General features: G+C 34.8%; 1 protein-coding gene across 7 annotated transcripts; it reads left to right on the forward strand.

The window, feature by feature from the left end:
* Positions 1-10936: 10936 nt before the first annotated feature.
* LOC104119881 (uncharacterized) lies at positions 10937-18298 on the forward strand. 7 transcript variants are annotated; one of them, XR_004503335.2, is made up of 6 exons: positions 10953-11173; positions 13281-13568; positions 13747-13843; positions 15019-15127; positions 17001-17140; positions 17847-18298. XR_004503335.2 is itself a non-coding variant. In XM_009631486.4 (5 exons), the coding sequence occupies exons 1-5, from the start codon at positions 11075-11077 to the stop codon at positions 17077-17079; spliced, it is 597 nt and encodes a 198-aa protein (XP_009629781.1). In that variant the 5' UTR covers positions 10937-11074; the 3' UTR covers positions 17080-17262. The 7 variants fall into 7 exon arrangements, 6 of the variants coding, with proteins under 6 accessions (XP_009629781.1, XP_070031281.1, XP_009629779.1 ...); XM_009631486.4 differs by lacking the exon at positions 17847-18298 and having other exon boundaries at positions 10937-11098; positions 17001-17262; XM_070175180.1 differs by lacking the exon at positions 17847-18298 and having other exon boundaries at positions 10937-11098; positions 13747-13783; positions 17001-17262.
* The last annotated feature ends 1099 nt before the right edge of the window (positions 18299-19397 follow it).

A 19397-nucleotide genomic window follows, 5' to 3' on the forward strand; every position in this document is an offset into this window, starting at 1 on the left:
AGCTTGGTTGGGGTAAGTGTTATATGCTAAAGTGTTTATATTTCATGAATCTATGATTATATCCATCATTTAATTCAGATTTTAATGGAGAAAAATCAAGTTTTTTTTAAAATCTTCTAAAAACTAAAATTTAAGATTTGGAGGTTGAGTTGTTATTGGAATTCAATAAAATTGGTATGGTTGAACTCGTATCGGAATGGGTGTTCGGATTTCATAAAAATTATGTCGGGTTCCGAGGGGCGGGCCCCGCGTCGACTTTTGTTGACTTTTTGGAATAAATTTTTAAGTCGACGTATTATTATCCGGAATTATTTTCGATGAATTTTAATGAAGTTATACAATTAATTTGGATAGATTTGAGCGGTTCGGAGGTCAATTCAAGCAAGAAGGCGATTTTGGAATATTGGCATAACTTCAAAAAGGTAAGTATCTTGCCTAACCTTGAGTGGGAGAATTTTCCCTTAGGCATTGAGTCTTATGTGTAATTTATGTAATTGAAAACCATGTACGCGAGGTGACGAGTACGTAGTTGGTTTATATGTGCAAATTTCAGTGATTAAAAATCCTTAGACGCCCTTATGTATTAAATTGGAAATTATTGGCACTTATTAAATCCTCTATTTGTCATGCCTATATCCTTATTTATTGAAATTATTTTTACATGATGATTCGGTGTGATTGTGTCACGATCCAAAATCCAACTAGTCGTGATGGCACCTAACCCAACCCGTTAGGTAAGCCAATTACCAACTATTCAATTATAATGACAATTATTTAAAAGAAAATATCTAAAACCAATACATTTCCCCAAGAACTGGTAGTACAAATCATGAGCTTCTAAGAATAGAGTATACAAAACGGAAATGAAATAAATACATAGTCTGTTTGAATAATACATAAACAGAGCTTTTATAAATCGAAGGCTACCCTAAACAAGAGGCAGCTACAACAGGAACGCATGTACATCTTCAAATCCGGCAACCATCGAACACAGCAACAACGGCAGCCAATATCTGCACACAATGTGCACAAGTGTAGTATCAGTACAACCGACCCCATGTACTGGGTAAGTAACAAACCTAGCCTTAGGTTGAAAGTAGTGACGAGCTTGTACCAAGGTTAGAGTCCAACTTCCATAACCAATAATATTAAACAAGTAATACCAGAGTAACTCAAAGAATAAATGCTCAGCTAAATCATGACTTCTGAAAATAGTTTTTCTTTTCAAGTACATCAATGAAAACCCAAATCATTTATCGAAGTTACCAAAAATATAAATAAGTTTGAAAACAATAATTTTTCCAAAATCCTTTCAATAATAAATAAAATATCTCATTTTCTTTCCAGATAACCAGTGTAAAACTAATGCATCACTATGCCCATCTGTCAACATGTGAGAGAAATCATGAATAGTGTGATACCGTACAGCATGAGGAAAATACATCTTTATGCATATATGTCATATGGGCATGTCAATGCAATGTATCTCAGAGATTGCACTCATGTACTCATACTCTCAGAGTATTCAGTCTCATTATCTCGCATTCTCTCTCACTGTGCTCAGCACACTCAATCACTCAATGCTATACAATACCCGTTGCGGCGTGCAACCCGATCCCTGTTTATAGTCGACTGCGCTCACTGGGGGTATACAGACTCATGAGGGGCTCCTACAGCCCAAGCGCTATAAGCACGGACAACTCACGTGCTGCACGGACAACTCACGTGCTGTAATATCATATCTGGATCCGCACGGCCAACTCACGTACTGCACGGCCAACTCACGTGCAATAATAATAGAAAGATCTGCACGGCCAACTCACGTGTTGTATGACCAATTCACATGAAATAATAATATAAGGATCCGCACGGTCAACTCACGTGCTGCACGACCAACTCACGTGCAATAATAAGCCAATAAGGCCTGCTGCAGGCGGGCAACCCCGATCCATATAATAGTAATAATATATATAAAGACAACATGGCCTGCTACGACGTGCAACCCGATCCCAAAAATATCCTCACAATCAGGCCCTCGGCCTCCCTCAGTCATCAATCTCTCCAGTTTCTCTCATGGGTTCACAATGTCATGAGAACAACCCAAAATGATGATATGATGTATCAATAAATAATAACAGAGACTGAGATATGATATGTAATGACATGAATATGACTGAGTATAAATTTTCAATTTAAAATAAATAATTCACAATAATATGACCTATGTGGGTCCCAATAATACTAGCAGATAGCCTCAACATGATTTTTAATATGCTTTTCAGCTCAATTTCTTTAACTCATAAAACCGCATGGAAAATGCCAAGATCATTTAACTACAAAATTTCACAGAAACAATTATGTCATAATTTCTATAGTGCACGCCCACACGCCCGTCACCTAGCATGTGCGTCACCTCCTAACAATTCACGAAATACATATATTCAGGGTCCATACCCTCAACTCCAAGATTAGAAGAGTTACTTACCTCGAACAAGCCAAATCTAATGTCGAGCAAGCTAAGCAATGCTCCAGAAATTCCATTCTGCGCGTATCAACTTCCAAACGGCTCGAATCTAGTAATAATTAATTTGATTCAGCCCACAAAATTATATGAATTAATTCCATATCAAAATACTAATATTTTCCAAAAATCCGAAATTGCGCCCCAAAAATCACCCGTGGGGTCCACATCTAGAAATCGATGAAACTCACAAAATATGACAACCAATTCAATTACAAGTTCAACCATACTAATTTCACTTAAATCCAACTCCAAATCGGTATTCAAACTTGAAAAAATCGTTTTGTGACATTATAGAAATTTTCTTCTATTTCTCTTGAAGATTCAATAATCTTACACCAACAATGAAGATTATTCATGGAATATAATCACAAGAGAGTTAAGAACACTTACCCCAAGTTGTGTGGAAAATTTCCTCTCCAAATTCGCCCAACCCGAGCTCCAAAATCTGAAAAATGGGTAAAAATATCGAACCCTCGAATTTAAGGTTCTGCCCCAGCGATTTCCGCATCTGCGGACAAGATTTGCGCATCCGCTTGTGCGAGCAAAATGTCGCATTTGCGGACTCCACTAGCCTACCCAGTTTCTGCTTCTGCGCGCATCCGTCCGCATCTACACTCACGCAGGTGCGGAATTGTCCCTCGCACCTGCGACCAATGCCTCACAGCCCTCTACCCGCATCTGTGCTCCTTCTCGCGCAGGTGCGATTCCGCACCTGCGAAGCATCTTCCGCACATGCGCACCTCGCTTCAGTGCACCCCTGATCGCACTTGCGAGCTCGCACCTGCGACTACTTTTCCACAGGTGCGATTACACCAGAAGGCTTCAGTTCCAGCAGTCTTCTAAATTCAAAAATCAATCCGTTAACCATCTGAAACTCACCTGAGGCCCACGGGTCCCCATCCGAACATACCAACAAGTTCCATAACATAACATGGACCTATTCGAGTCCTCAAATCATACCTAACAACCTCAAAAATACGAACTACACACGGATTCAAGCCTAATAAATTTTCATATTTTCAAATTCTACAAACGACGCTGAAACCTATCAAATTACGTCCGATTGACCTCAAATTTTGCACACAAGTCACATTTCACATTATAGACCTATTTAAATTTCCGGAATCAAATTCTGACCCCGATATCAAAAAGTCAAACCCCCGGTCAAACTTTCCAAAAATTCAACTTTCGGCAATTCAAGTCAAATTCCACTACGGACCTCCAAATAATTTTCTGGACATGCTCCTAAGTCCAAAATTACCATACGGAGCTATTTGAATCATCAAAATTCGAATTCGAGGTCGTTTACACATAAGTCCTCATCCGGTCACTATTTTAACTTAAGCTTTAAACCTTGGAACTAAGAGTTCCAATTCCTTCCAAAATATTACTGGACCCGAACCAATTACCCCGGTGATTCACACAATAACTGTAAAGTACAATATGAGAAGTAAATGGGGAAACGGGTTTGTAATACTCAAAATGATTGGCCGGGTCGTTATAGATTGCCACTTTGATTTTTATGTAAAATATTATTTAGTTGAGTTGTTCACTTCGTGATATTTTTGTTAAGATTTTGTGCACATTATGGTCGAGCCATGGGCTCCTTATTGTGGAAAATAAGGTATTTGTTGATTTTTGTGGCAAGTTGTAATATTTGAGCACTTGATGTGCAATATGTGATCAGTTGTAAAATTTGAGCATTTGATGTGCAATCTGTGCTATGTGGTAATATTTGAGCACTTGAGGTGCAGTTTATGAGATGTGATATTGGTACGTTATATTGTGGGAGTTATGTTCAGGTGCTTGCGCGAGGTTTCTGCCGTGCTATTATTACTATTGATTTATGCATATGCGGCGTGACAAGACGGGCTATTTATATATGTGGGTTTGTGCATGTGGCGAGACAAGGTGGGAACATTATTGTGCGCGTATGGTGAGACAAGGCGAGCATTCACTTTACTATTGCACACGTGGAGAGACAAGGTGGGCTATGTCGGGGATTGATTTGTGATGGCCTGGGGGCATTGTTGTTGTTGTTGTTGCATATTTACTTTTGGGACTACGAGGCGGTACCTCGGGAGTGCCCTTTTGTCGATATTTCTATGGTTGCACTTGCCTTTGGTTATTTTGTGTTTCCGTGATATGTAAATCTTGGTGTTCTTCTGTGATGTATTATTTTATTTTATTGTGTATTTGTATTTCCTTGTTGTAATGCATTGGTTTTGGCTCTTGTACGAGACTCTTAGGATTTGTGTTTCTGGTTTTTACTAATCGTTAAGGTTAAGTTATTTTGAATAAAAGAAATTGATGTATGCTTTAATCCTTATAAGTTTTACATCCAAGTCAGCAACTATCGGGTGTTTCATTTTAATTGAAATATTATTTTTCTCCACTCAAATAATTTCTAAAATAAATTCATTCCTTTGTTGATTTCCTACTTGAGTTTAAAAATTTTAAACTTACTTTATTGGGAGTAAAGTGGTCGTGTGAATCTTATATACAATGATATTTGGCACGTGAATTGTCCGTACAGTTATGATATGAAATGAGGGCACGAGGTACCGGGAAAATATGATGATTTAATTATGGGCACGAGGTGTCGTGGAGATATGAAAAATGGGTTGAGACCCATATTTTTTTATTATGAGATTAGGTGTCACATGGTGACTTTTTAATTGAAAGAATTATATTCAAATTATTTATTTGGAAGGATTTTTATTTAGAAAGTATTGTATGAAAGAATTGTATTTGAAAGATATTTATTCGACGAAATTATATTTGAAAAAGAGTTTTATTCGTAAGAATTATATATGAAAGATATTTAATTGAAGAACTTGATTTAACTGGGTGTAATTATATTTATTAATTATTGAGCGATATTAAATGGTGATTTTATTGTCTTACTGTGCATATCATTGGTTGTTTTATGTTGCCTTGATGTTATTTGTTTTATATTATTTTGTATATTATATTGCACAGGTTATTAGATTAGGGAGTGTCTTGAATGTACCTCGTCTTTACTCCATTGAGGTTAGTCTTGATACTTACTGGGTACCGACCGTGGTGTACTCATACTATACTTCTGCACATTTTTGTGCAGAGCCAGATATTGGAGATATCGGACTTGAGCAGAGTTAAAGCGAGATCGTAAGGATTCAAGGTAGAGCTGCTTGGTCGTCGCAGTCCCTTGGAGTCTTTTTATTTTATTGTACTGTTATTTTGTAATCAAACAGTATTGTATATTCGGTCTCGGGATCATTCCATGTATCCAGTTAGAGTTCGTGACTCAGTACTACCAGTATTTGGAGGTTGTATATTCATATGTATTTCGCTGTTAGTTTTGGTTACTTATTTAATTCAAAAAAATGGCTTCATAATGTAATAGAAATCGGCTTACCTAATCTTAGAGACTAGGTGTCATCACGACGCCTGTGGTGGGATTTTGGGTCGTGACATTTGTACCTCCAAAAGATTCTATTTTGGTCATTAAAAAGAGAACATTTTTAGTTTAATTAATTCTTTCTTAAAATTTTTTAATCTATTTCCTTTAATATAATATAGATATAAGATACAAAATATTTATTTAATTAATTCTTTCTTAAAAAAGAATACCTACCATAACTGAATTATACACAAAATTTAATTAAAGATACCTATAGTAATGTATATTGTTCACAAATAAGGTTAGATACAAAGTTTGTACTAAATAAAAATATATTATTTCAACTTAAAATTAATGTGTAAGATACAAAATAAAATTTTAATTAATTCTTTCTCAAAAAAGGATATCTACCATAACTGAATTATACACAAAGTTTAATTAAAGATACCTATAGTAATGTATATTATTCACAAATAAGGTCAGATACAAAGCTTGTACTAAATAAAGAATTATTATTTCAACTTAAAATTAATGTGTAAGTTGCAAAACGAAATTTTAGTTGATTCTTACTCAAAAAAGGATACCTATCACAACCGAATTATACACAAAATCTATATTATATACAAAATTGAATTAAAGATACCTATAATTATAGTATATTGGTTTGCTTAATGAAAATTGCTGTTTTTTTATTTGTACCTCCAAAAGATTCTATTTTGGTCATTAAAAAGAGAACATTTTTAGTTTAAATCACTAACTAATTGCCTTCGATTAATTAAAGAATGAAATCCAACTTACAGAAAATGTTGGACTACTACTTCCATTAATTATATTTTTATTTATAATTTAAAATTTTAATGTTGTCTTAAAAGTGCCAAGTGACTTCATTTTAGCTTGCCACTTAGCTTAACAACTTACTTCACTATCCTCCTTTTAATATAATATAGATTGTTCTAAAAATAACTTGAGTATGTTTCCAAGAAAAAATAATTAAATATGACATTACTTGATAATTTTTCTGAAATCATTAGTAAGATGTGAATTTGTTAGAAAATAAATGGATTGAACTTTACTACTCCATTAAACAATGTAAACTAAACACAATGTTTCCCTACATCACTTAATGTCTAACCAAAAAGGAAAATGAATGCATTCACTTGACAGGTGAGACGACAAGATATCGATCCTATTAAGTATCTGTTTCTCCTTTGGGCCATCTTTTGGTTTGTGCCCCTACTCTGCTGCAAGCTGTATTCTTCAAGTGGATAGAAAATTATAGGTACAAAAGTAGGGCTGCTTATCGGGCGAGCGGTTATTTACGCCTAACGGTTCGATTAATCGGTTTTTAAATGTATTAATCTGCTAATCACCCGATAAGATATCGGATGGATTGGTATCGATTTAGCTATTATCGGGCAGTTTATCGGTCTATTTATATATCTTCTATGTATGTTTACATATTTTCCTGGAGATGCATATGATATTCTTTGACTTTTAGAAAAATAATTATGCAATTAGATATTTAGTGACTTGACTGGAATTGTTACTGATTCATCCACAGAATTAATGAGATGTATTATTACCTTAATTAACAGTATAAAACAACTACACAACTAACTAAATTCTATTTTTCACTTTGTGAGTTGGTTTAGGCTGATACTCACTTAAGCTTAAGGAAATTCAAATAAAAATAAATTAGTATTCGAAAAATAAATAGCAACAGAAAAGAGGTAGCAGGCTAGCTTGCTAGTGTTCGAATTCTTACCAGATATATTAGAACTGAATCGAAATCGAATTATAAAGTAAATTAATTTCTTGACAAAGCATGACGAGGAAAATGACATTCTTCTGCCACGAAATTCCTCTTTTTGTCCCCAGAATAATTTTGACATTTTCCAAATTTTTACATAGATTTGGACTATTTTATCAATAGCAGAACTAAAGATTCGACCATCAAGTAAAGATTCCAAAACGAGAAGAAAGAAACTTATCGTCTGCTGCTCTGGCTATGGCCATAACGGAGAGTCTGAGATCTGTTATGAGATTAGAGCTATAGAGCTATGGAGGAAAGACCCTTGAGAAGATAATGGGAGGAGAGAGCGAGAGGCAGCGGCCGGAGAAATTGGAAAGTCTAGATTTTAGGGTTTCTAAATTCTAAATTTCTAATAGAGTAAATTATACTATACATCTTTTTCTCTATATTTAATACAATGGTGAGCAATAGTGATGACCACTAAGGCACTAACAGGGAAAAATAAAAAACAAAAGGCATGTATTTTGGCTACCAATACCAACACTTGTTAACGGAAAATTAGGAATTGATACTTGACAGAAGCTATATCATTAGGATATATATATTCTTAATGGGTTAACGGATTATCCGTTAAAAAAATTGAATAATCCGCCCCCAAACCGATAAGCCGTTAATAAAAAAAATTCAATCTGTTCCCCGTCCGTTAAACCGTTAACCCGATACCAATAAGTCATTAAGCTTCAATTTTAATTTGGTTTTTGGTTTCGGTTCGATTTTGAACACCCCTATACAAAAGTTTAGTACCTTTTGTGTGTTTGATTTGGTATCACCAAAAAATTCAATAAATAGCTGTATCGATTTATTGAAACGAATTTCCATTGGATGAGTAAAAATATCACACTAATTTTTTGTCTTCGTACTAGCTCCATCTTGCTAATTAACCATGCAGTTAAAAGAACTCTCCCTCCTCAACAACGTTACCATTGCATTGAACCTCCAGTTTCACCTCATTTTCTCTTGCACCACATCTTTTTATAATTCTCTTTTCGCTTTGGAGTCTAAGCTTTTCTTCTTTCATTTTCCAAAAGTACCTAAAATTTAACTGTCTTTTGACCACTTTATCATGGCGGATCGAAGTAGGATTTTTACTAAAAACATTCAAAGAATATTAAAAGTAAACACTCGAAGAAGTCGCCAAATTAAAATTTAACATAATTTTGAATTCTGTCCCTAGCTCCGCCTGATTGTAACTTGTAATAAAAAATAATTTTTTGATTGAAAGCTGAAAGTTACATAGATAAGGTCCAACATTTCCAACTTAGGTTGGTTTAAAAATATTTCCTACCATGTCCAGAAACAACAACAACAAACTCACTTTAATCACATACGTAGGGTTTGGGAAGGTAATTCGTACGCAACCTAACCCTTACCCTATAAAGGCAGAGATGATATATTTCTGATAGACCATCGGCTTAAGGAACAATAAAAATAAAGCAACAAGCAATAACAACAATAATATAATATGATAATGGAAGCGAATGACATAACAAGTGATAAAAAACCAAGAATAAGAAAATACAAGAATGGATAAGTACTACTAGTAAACCTAGGAGAAACGCACAACTGCCTGTCAACCTACCACCTTAATAATATGTCCGCACATTCATCTCAATATCCTTATTTATGATACTTTCATCGTCTAAACAGAAATATAATAAAATAAAGGTCATAAAGGTGCATGCTACGCCTAGAAAAAGTCCAAAAAAACATAATTTGATTGTCAAGTCTAGAGGGACGTATCATTTTAAACTCACGGGAAATAACTTTACCATGTGGGCCATTTGGGATTCTGGGAATCCTTTTAAGCAGAAGAGAGAAAAAGAGAACTCACAAGTCACAAGCAGCATTTAGGCAGAGACTAAAAAGACTTGGAACAGTATACAACCCGTGACACTTGCCCATAAGCTACCAAACAAATTTGATTTGATGGAATTGTCTCTACTCTCTCTTTTTCTTTCTCGTTTCAAACTAACCAACGTGCATATAGTACCAATTTGACACTATGCAAATCTCGTACTCAGAAAAAAAAAATCATAATTTAAAGTTTATGAATTTTTATAACAATCTCAAGTTAATCTACATGATAACCGGACAAACGAACTTGATTCTAAATTAAATATTCATATATTTTTAATAATTTTTTTAATACAAATACATGTCCTATGCAAAAGTTATTGGGTTCATAAAAACCCGTAATATTTGCTCTAGATCCGCCCACGCTCTTACTACCTACTTGCATTGCCCTACCTAAGATTCATTCTCCCATTTTTTTTGCTCCAAATTATTTTTATTCTAGGTATTCTTTTTTATGTCCTCCGTGTTATAGACAAATATATGATTTTAATTCGATGAATTTAACTTTTAAAAGTTGGAATTCATTTGAACCCCAAACCTACATCTACCACTACCCTATACAGCTTTTCATTTGTTACTTTTAATATATAGGTAATTAATTGACACAAAATTTAAACGTTAATTTGACGTGTGTATTATAGTTGTGATAGTATAAGAAAATATTAAAGCAACATGTGTTTGTTTGTTCTCTGTTTTACTCTTTTGGAGAGCACCTCCTCTAATAATAATGCATATTTTAGAATCATAATAATACCGTACCAAACTCCAATTTATAGCTGCTTGGCGAAACTTCTAAAATTTGCTTATTTTGAGAAATGTTTTTTTAAAAAATACTTTTGGTGAGAATCGATTTGTGTTTGGCTAATTAATTTGAAAAATACTTTTGAGCAGTAATTAGTATTTGGTCAAGCTTTTGAAAACTTTTTTTAAGTGTATTTTTCTCAAAAGTGTTTCTCAGAAAAATGCTTTCGGAGAGAAGCTACATTTTTCTGTTTTCTCAAAATCTACTTCTGCTTCTCCTCAAAAATACTTTTTCTCCTTATAAAAACTTAGCCAAACAACTCAATTTTTGACCAAAAAGCACTTTTGACCCAAAAAAAAATTTTGTCAAACTATTAGCGGGGTAAATGGAAAAACATGTAAGTAGTGTATAAAAATTAAATTTAAAATAAATACATATACATGTCATTAAACCAAGTCAGAAGGGTATTTTGGTACAAAAGAGTTCTAAATCGCAGAGATGTTTGTCGTGATCATCAATGTCGTGATCAGGAGCTTTCCTGGCATATATGATATAAACCCCCCCCCCCCCCAAACTGGGAACTAGCAGCTCAATTGCCCCCCTTAATCCCATCACAAGTTCACAACCCCCCCCCCCCCCCCCCCAAAAAAAAACCTACCCCTTCTCTCTCCCTGATTTATACACGAATATTTACACACACACCACAATGCAGTTGGGGAAATAGAGCACTCGAAATCTGCGTTTTCGTTTGTAAGAATGGCGGTGAATTCGAGCGAAGAGGTGAGAGGCTTCGGCGAACGTTATGATGCTTTATTTGAATCAATTGAGCTTTTGTTGCGGTTTTTGTTCAGTAATGTAAGCTGCATTGTGCTGTTTTCGTTGTTTTATGGTTCGCAATTTGATTATTAATGAAATTCTAGTTCGCTTATTGCAATTAATCTCTTTATAGATGTCTAATCTGAGTTCTTTTGCGGACAGTAAAGTGTTAACTGTCATTTCTATAGAAATTGTGAAGATAAGACTTTCTCAAACAGTGAGAACGGTTGCAATATTTGTGGTTCGTTTTTTTTATTTAAATTTTTGTAAGGAATTTTGTTTTCCCTGATGCAATTGATCTGCTTGTAAATGCAATTACCGAGTTCATTGCTGTCCTTAAATCTGCCATTTGTACAGTGGGTTAAATGTTTATAACTGCCATTTCTGTAGAAATTATGACGATAAGAGTTTTTGCAAGTAGTACAAACGGTAATGTGACAATTGGATCTATTGAGATGTTCTCTTTTTAGTTTTGTTTCCCTTTTTTTTTGTGGTGTATATGAAGCTGCATTTTGATGTTCTCATTGTTTTGTGATTGGGATATTTATTTGTGTGTTTTTCTGGTGGATTTTGGCTCTGTAATTCATTCAACCTGTTGTTTGATGTTTTAGACTGAGTTCACTGCAATGTGTTGTGTGAATTCAAGTTCGATGTGCATGTAGTGCCAAAATGTTTGTCACAGTCATTCCAGTGGCATATTTTATTTTCTGAAGAAATTTATTCAGATATAGTTGGAGATATGAAAGTTTATTATCGTAATATTGTGTGATTGCATTTTAGAGTTAGATGTGTCTTTGAAGGAACTTTTATTTTCTATTTACAAGAATATACTTTTTCTTCCCATATGTCTAAGCTTTGGTGGGAGTTACCCGGTACATCTACTCTTGGAAGGTAGCAGGTATATGGTAAAATAGTCGAGGTGCGCACAAGTTGGCGCGGACACCACTGTCGTTAAAAAAAATCCTTTTATTCTTTTTCTTCTTTCATCAGCAAAGTGGATGTCTTAAATTGAGTCCAGTTACTATTCCCTAGACTACATTCAGCATTAAACAGTCTTTAGACACTACCGGAGATTTTTCAGTTTTTAGTATTTTATCTATGTTTGGAGGGTTTTCTTGCATTAATTGAGTATTGAAAAAAGTTAAATTTTTTTGTCACCGTCTCTAGATATTCTTTCTTGTGTAGTTCTATTTGTTTTGTTTTATATTCTGTCACTATCTAATACGCGCTGGCATTAAGTAAAAATGCAAGTCCTACATTCTGATGCTTTTGTCATTGCTGAAAGTAGGGACCATTGAAGCGAACATTTGATTGGCAAATCTTTTGATTTGAAGTGAAATATTTATTTGTTTTGTATCTTGTGCTTATAAGAGAGGGTTCATTCTATGAGATGAACTAGCGTAGCGGCAGACTTATCTATCATAGCTCTGTGTTTCTTAACAAGATCTTTCTACTTAGTAATTCCCCATATTTTCATGTCAAAGGTAGAATGCCCATTTTGTATCTTATTGGTGTTGGCAGTGAGGTTAGTAAAATATTATAGAGTTGATTTAGAACCAGAATTAAAGATCTCTTGGTGGCAGCTCAGTTCTTAAAATCGTATTAGGTTTTGCATAACACAATTGAAGGTGAACCTCATTTCTGCTTTCAAGGGTTAATAAGATGACCTTGTTTCCCATATCCTTTCTTAGTATGGCATTTGCTGTCACATTTTCTCTGAACGACCTGAACTGAATCAACTTCCAGCTTGGTCCGTGTAAGGTAAACTGTAATGTGGCAATGAACAATCATCCTGGGCTATTGCGGCTTAAACCTTTTAATACTAAGATATCATGTTAATGTAACAAAGTCCCTCGTCCAAACAGCAAGAAGATCCATACTATTATCGTATGTGCTGTTATCATACTTAAGGCAATAGGTAATATTTTGTTTACACCTGCTACCTTTTATCTGAGCTTTTCCGTATTACCAGAATTATTTATTTCCGAAAAACATTTCCCCAAATTCTTTTTCCCGAATAACGAGAACTTAAAGCTCACATTTGGGATGCTAGTTCATTATCATATCTGCTTCTCTATTTATTTAGTAATCTCTTCGAATTCTTTAATTTAGGGCACTGAAATCGCAATAACTCTTTCTATTTCAGCAAAGCCAAGATTCCCTGAATGTTGTAGAATTACCGGCTGAAGGAACCACAGGCCCTCTGTGTGAATCACATTTAGACATGGTGAACCTATCCAATCTAAATTTTGTGAAGACGCCAATCTCAATGGATGCCAAATCAAATGGCCGAAACCATGCCAACCTGAAGAATGGTAGCACAGATGTTGATGGCTCATATATTTTGGATATAGATACTGAGAAAGGAAAATCTGAGGCACCTAAATCCATTCAGGAAATGGGTGGGAATGTGAAGACGGATGATTGTATAGCTGTAAGTTCTTTTAATGAATTTAACAATTCCGCCATAATCACCTGTGAGGACATTATATTTTGCATATCAAAAGGGATTTTTCCTACAGGGCTTCTTTTCTTGTATGGTATTATTTTGATCTCTAATTTAGTATTTCGTCAAATGTATGCTATACATTGACATACCAATTTCATTTCAGAGGATGTTGCAGAGAGAAATTGCATCACTGATGGGAGGTAAGTTCATGCAACTCCTGATGAATCACAGTGTTGAGTTGCCCAAATTTGCTTGTAAAGGTAGACGTTGTTCTGCAATCACTCTGATATTCATTTTCCAGATAAATTTTGTTTTAGATGAGGACTACTCTTTCCCCTCTGCATTTCTCTTTGCGATATTCTAAAACACATTTTGACCAAATTGACTGAAGTCAACTGGATGCTTCTAATGAGCTTGAATATTGTTAGGGCATCTTCCTACATCTTCACTCCTATATATAAATATTTAACTAATGTTTCAAAAATATTCAAAACCAAAAACTATTTCTTCAGGAGTATGACAGATCTGGTTGCTCTTTCGTGAAATAACTGAAGCATGTAACAGTATCTAATTTTCGTAATTGTGTTGCATGTTGATTAAAAAGATAAGATTCTTTAAGAATTAGTGGTTCTCCAGAAATAGCTTTACAGCGTACTTGTGGACAACTCCTTCTGTGATCCATGCTGTTTCATTTTCCAACTATCAGGTCTCTGAAGTTTATAATAATAGCATGAGTGGCAATACGAAGTACCATAATGACATGCAAGTGTGCTATTAGGTTACAGTTTCAATTATTTCCTCCTTAGTTATGCGAAAGTCAAAACTTACCACTGTAACCTACTCCAAAATCTGTAGTCAAGCACCAAATGTTTGTCCTTTTCCCCTGTTATCAATAGAGTTGTGAAAGGTGACTAGTGCATCCTTTGAAATCTACTTGCTAAAGCTCTTCTTGCAGTCGCATTGGAGAACGCTGTAAAGCATTGTCACCCAATCAATTACCATTTCAATAATTCAAATTGAAATAAAATTGGCTTACCATGTGCATGAAGTGCTCCCCATAAATCTGCTCTTTTTATTACCTGAAAACTTCTTTATGGATGAAAATGCTTGATGGTGTTCCTAGACTAATAACTCGTTATTTCTAGTCTATTAATCTAAACATGTGTTTTACCATGATGTATTATCTAATATACTTAACACTGAAGTTGGCTTTGCAACTGCTATGATTAGTCAGCATCAGTAGTTATAGACATCCTATCTTCTATTATCATTAATAAGTAGTTGATAGTTTCCTTATGATAAAGAGATCTTAAGTTATACTGTTGTACTACTGAGATGAAAAGTTGATAGTTTCCTTATGATAAAGAGAACTTAAGTTATACTGTTGTACTACTGAGATGAAAACTTTATAAGTGATTCTTGTTTTATATGGCAGATAAATGTTTGACCGAGAAAGTATATGATGCATCTAGCAACAGACTCAGAAAATACAAGCGCTCTGCATCTTTTAATTCAAGAAGAGTTGTTCTCCTTTTCTCATTCCTGTAAGTTTAATCCCCGAAAACCGTTCTTGTTATCTTATGCTTCTTTCCTTTTTGGTGCTAAAAAATTATATTCATTACCAACCATCGACATTATATTTATTTCTCGTAATCTGTTAAGTCGATGAAGTTTGTGGATATTAATCATCCACATTTTAACATGAATTAAAGGAAATAGACATTGTGATAATGAGTTGTCCTGTTCATACATTTGCATGAATGAATGAATATGGAACAAGTATTGCACAACCAACCATAATTATTGAAGGCAGAAATGCTTCACCAAGCTAATAATGGTTGTGAAAACTGTGAATTTTGTATCTCGCCATCCCTTGATTTGGAAATTATAAATTAACTTTTCTATCTATTTGTCAAATGGAACTTTCAACTTCTATGTCTTTCTTTGTCAAACACGCGCAAGCCCTTTTTTTTTATTTTTGTGAGATGGAAAACATTTTGTAAGTGAATAATAAGGTTAAAAGCTTTTAGCTACTGCAGACAGGATAGGGATGATAAGGTTAATAGGATGTGGTAAGCTTTTAACTACTGCAGACAGGATAGGGATGATAAGGTTTATAGGATGTGGTTGATGTTTTTTATAAAGAGGCAGGGTTGCCTTTGTTTTGGGGTTTGGGGCGGTCACTAGATTTTGAGTTACATTTTTTTTTTTTTTGATTTGCACCGGGTGTCCGAGTCTCTTTGAGCCCTGACTAATCCCGGGAGTGCACAGGCCCTCGGCAAGGAGTTTCCCGCAAGTGCACCACGGTTAATTCAGGTTTTACCCAGTCCGATGGCCCTCAGAAATTGTTTGCACCCAGTGGGTTTCGAACATGAGACCTTAGATTTTGAGTTACATTGTTTAGACAACTTATTGACCTGGTTGTTTTTTTTGGGGGGGGGGGGGGGGGGGGAGGATTTTGTGGCTGCTTTTTCCTTTTTCATCATCTTGAGTTATGGTGATTAGACAACATATGATAAGAGGAAAGAATATTTTGTTTTTCAGTAGATAAGTTAGGAAGGGAAGATATACTGGTTTGCTAACCATGAGGCAAAGTAGCCTATTCCAAAGGAGTAGTCTTTATTCAATAGGTTTCCAATTGCATGTATTTCCTTTTCAGAACCTACTAATCAGAGTTGAATGCAGATAATTTTGATGTCATGTATTATACCAAGTGTTCTCTTCTATTTCTTCCGATAGTTATAAGTTGTTAATAGGCTCATCTCCAGAGATGATTCTACTGGGATTGAGTACTTAATTATCTATTCGGAAAGTATATGTATGAGAAAAGTCATCTAAACATCAAACAAGAATCAAGACAGTAGTATTTATCACAGTCTCTACGGGAGATTAGTTGTAATGTTTAAATATTCTTGAAAAAGAAATATGGATGAGGATGGCTATGGGGCACAAAAGTATAAGCATAATCATCTGTAAGACTGAGCCAATTTGAAACTAGGCATGTGATTAGAAATGTTGATTCATTACAGTCGTTGTATATCTTCTTTTTGGAAATAAATTGTTATATTGACAAAATCGTCGCTTATTTCTTTTTTTTTTAGTATGTTTTCTTTTTGGAGAAATCGATATTCCTGTAAGTATGAACGAAGCCTAGGAAGAGATTAAGGACAATTTTCAGAAATAAATTGTTACAATATATTATAACAACTTATATGACCGATGGATATATATGTTGTTAGCTAATTTGCAGCGACATTCTTCTCAAATTAAGTTGCGAGTATGTGGAAGAGATGCATGCGACTTTAGTTACATGGTCTCTTTTGCTCTAGAATGTACATGTCTTTTTCTGTTACTACTTCTTTAGTTGTTATCACTTCTATATAGCAAGCAATTGACCAAACTCTCTCCCTTTCCCAGGTCGAGCATGGGGACAATCATACTCATTTACCTTACTCTAAGAGTTAGAATGAGCATTGATGGGGCTGGTAATGTTTAGTCTCTGCTTCTCCTGTCATCCACTCACGCCCATCATTTGCGAAAAGAGTTTTGCTAGGAATGTAAGCTATTCAATGAATATCTTTCTCGATTGTATTTCTTCTTTAATGTTCAATGAGTAGGAATCCTTCGTCATCTGTACATAAAGCTAGCGGTTAGTATACAAGCTGATCAATTTGCTGCGTGTTGCTTTCCAGTTAAGTTTCTTTTTGCTTAGTGTATGTTTCTCAAGAAGAGAGATGGAGAAAGCATGCCCCTCCCCCTCCCCCCACCTCCGGCTCCCCCCCCCCCCCCCCCAAAAAAAAAAAAATCCTTTACTGGAAGTGTGGTTTTCCCGTTGAAGATTTTAACAACTTAGAAGGGAAAACTAGTAAAACGTATTGGGAAAAATACATTTTAGTCTGGTGAAATCAATCACTATGCGTATAGTTCTTACTCAAATGCTTCTAATGGTTGGCTAGTTCATCAATTTGATGTTAAAAATACATTCTTATATGGTACTCTTAGTGAAATGGTATCCATGGAAAAATCTACTGATTTGATTCACCCAAACTTTTCTCTTCATGTTTGTGGGTTGAATAAAGCACTATAGCTTAAATAGACCTCAAAGATGTGGTGATTGTGTTACCTGTTTTGTAATGCTAAGTCTGTATCTGTCTCTCTTTCTTCTATATCCTCTTTAGACGCTACTAATTTCTCTCATTTTTCTAATCCCACTCAATATCGGAGCCTTTTTCTCTGTCTTCTATCTCACTTCTAATCTTCCAGATCTTGCTTTCGCGCGCTCAATCAAGTGTCTCGGTTCATGTTTCTCCGTCGGATGTACACAGTGCTGTAGAAGGCAAAGGCCTCAGGTGTTTGGGGTTGGAGAGCAGGGGTCTGAGGTTTCAAAGGGTAAGTGCCAATCACATGTATTTATCATAAAAGGGAAGAAAAGGTGTCATTCACAAGTGTCCTAACACAGGCTAAAAGTCTAACAAACTGAAATGGTCAACTTTCATCCTTAACGGCACAGAGAATGGCCAAAAGAATCGAATTCCTGAATTAGGAAAACCAAAAGCCGTTTCATAACAGCAACAAGTGCATCTTCAATGATTTCCTACTCGTCAGAATCTAAAGGATTTGTACAAACTGAAATTGACAAAAAAACTCATTTTTATCTAAGAAAATAGCTAATTGAACATCGTAATAATAACTGGATGCAACTGCATTTTCCTGTATCCAACTTCTTTATCTCTGTCTTCCACTTAAAGTAGAAAAATTAGCAAGCACAACCTCCCTCTTGCTGCTCCGTTTTAGATGTATCTGTTGTAGGCTTCAAATTCACGTCGACCATATCTTCCGATTATATGGATGATAGTGTTTCCATCCCTGGTAAAGCAGCAGCAATTTTTCAGAATAGAGCTGTTTTAGAATCTACTAGAACATTTGAAGTTGCACTAGTATTTTTCATCAATTTTCCAACTACCAAATACTCCTCTCAAGTGAACGAACAGAAGTGGATGCCCAAAATTGTCTTAGAAAATAAGATTCAAGAGCAAGACCACAACACTACGGATTTGCAAATCTATGATGGATGCCAAAAGCAAAATCCTAAACATGAATTAAATCAAGTCATGCCAATTTAAAAAGAAAGCAAAATACCACATAACTTAAAGAATGCACACACAACACCTGGATAAGCAGGCAATGCAAAAAAAGGAATATATCAAGTAAAGAAACATCCATCTTGATAACCCCACCTTTTAATTTACTACGACTAACATTCTGTCCGAGGTGAATTACTTTGTTAAAGCATGATCTTGTGACAACATTTCATATCTAACCATGCCTGATATGTAATTAATCCTAAATATGCAAAATTACTAATTTCTCTACTTTTGAAATCCACTGCAAAGCATGTAGATTTTGCTTAAGTGGCAAAACTAATCTTCTGTCCTAGATGTATCAGTTGGACTAGGAATGATCTTCTGGTAGCATAGGCTAATGACCAGTGTATATTTGAGACCAAATTTAAACGGAAGGTATAGTTGTTCCATTTTCGATAGTTGAGTGATAATTTTGGCCCTTCTCCCATATCTTAATTGTTAGTATTGATTCTCAAAATTCTTAATGATAAAAATTCTATTCATCTATAAAAATATGAAAACTGAGAGTTACTCAAATAAGCCATAATATTGCATAATTACCAATTGAGAACATCGAGAGAGTGAATATCGCTTGAATATTTTTTTTAAAAATTGATAGCCAAAATTATATCTACACTTATTATTGATCTTCATGTCTTAGTTCTCTATCTCTCAAAATATCATACTTTTA

This window comes from Nicotiana tomentosiformis, chromosome 5 (assembly GCF_000390325.3).
Source record: "Nicotiana tomentosiformis chromosome 5, ASM39032v3, whole genome shotgun sequence".
NCBI classification, from domain to species: domain Eukaryota; kingdom Viridiplantae; phylum Streptophyta; class Magnoliopsida; order Solanales; family Solanaceae; genus Nicotiana; species Nicotiana tomentosiformis.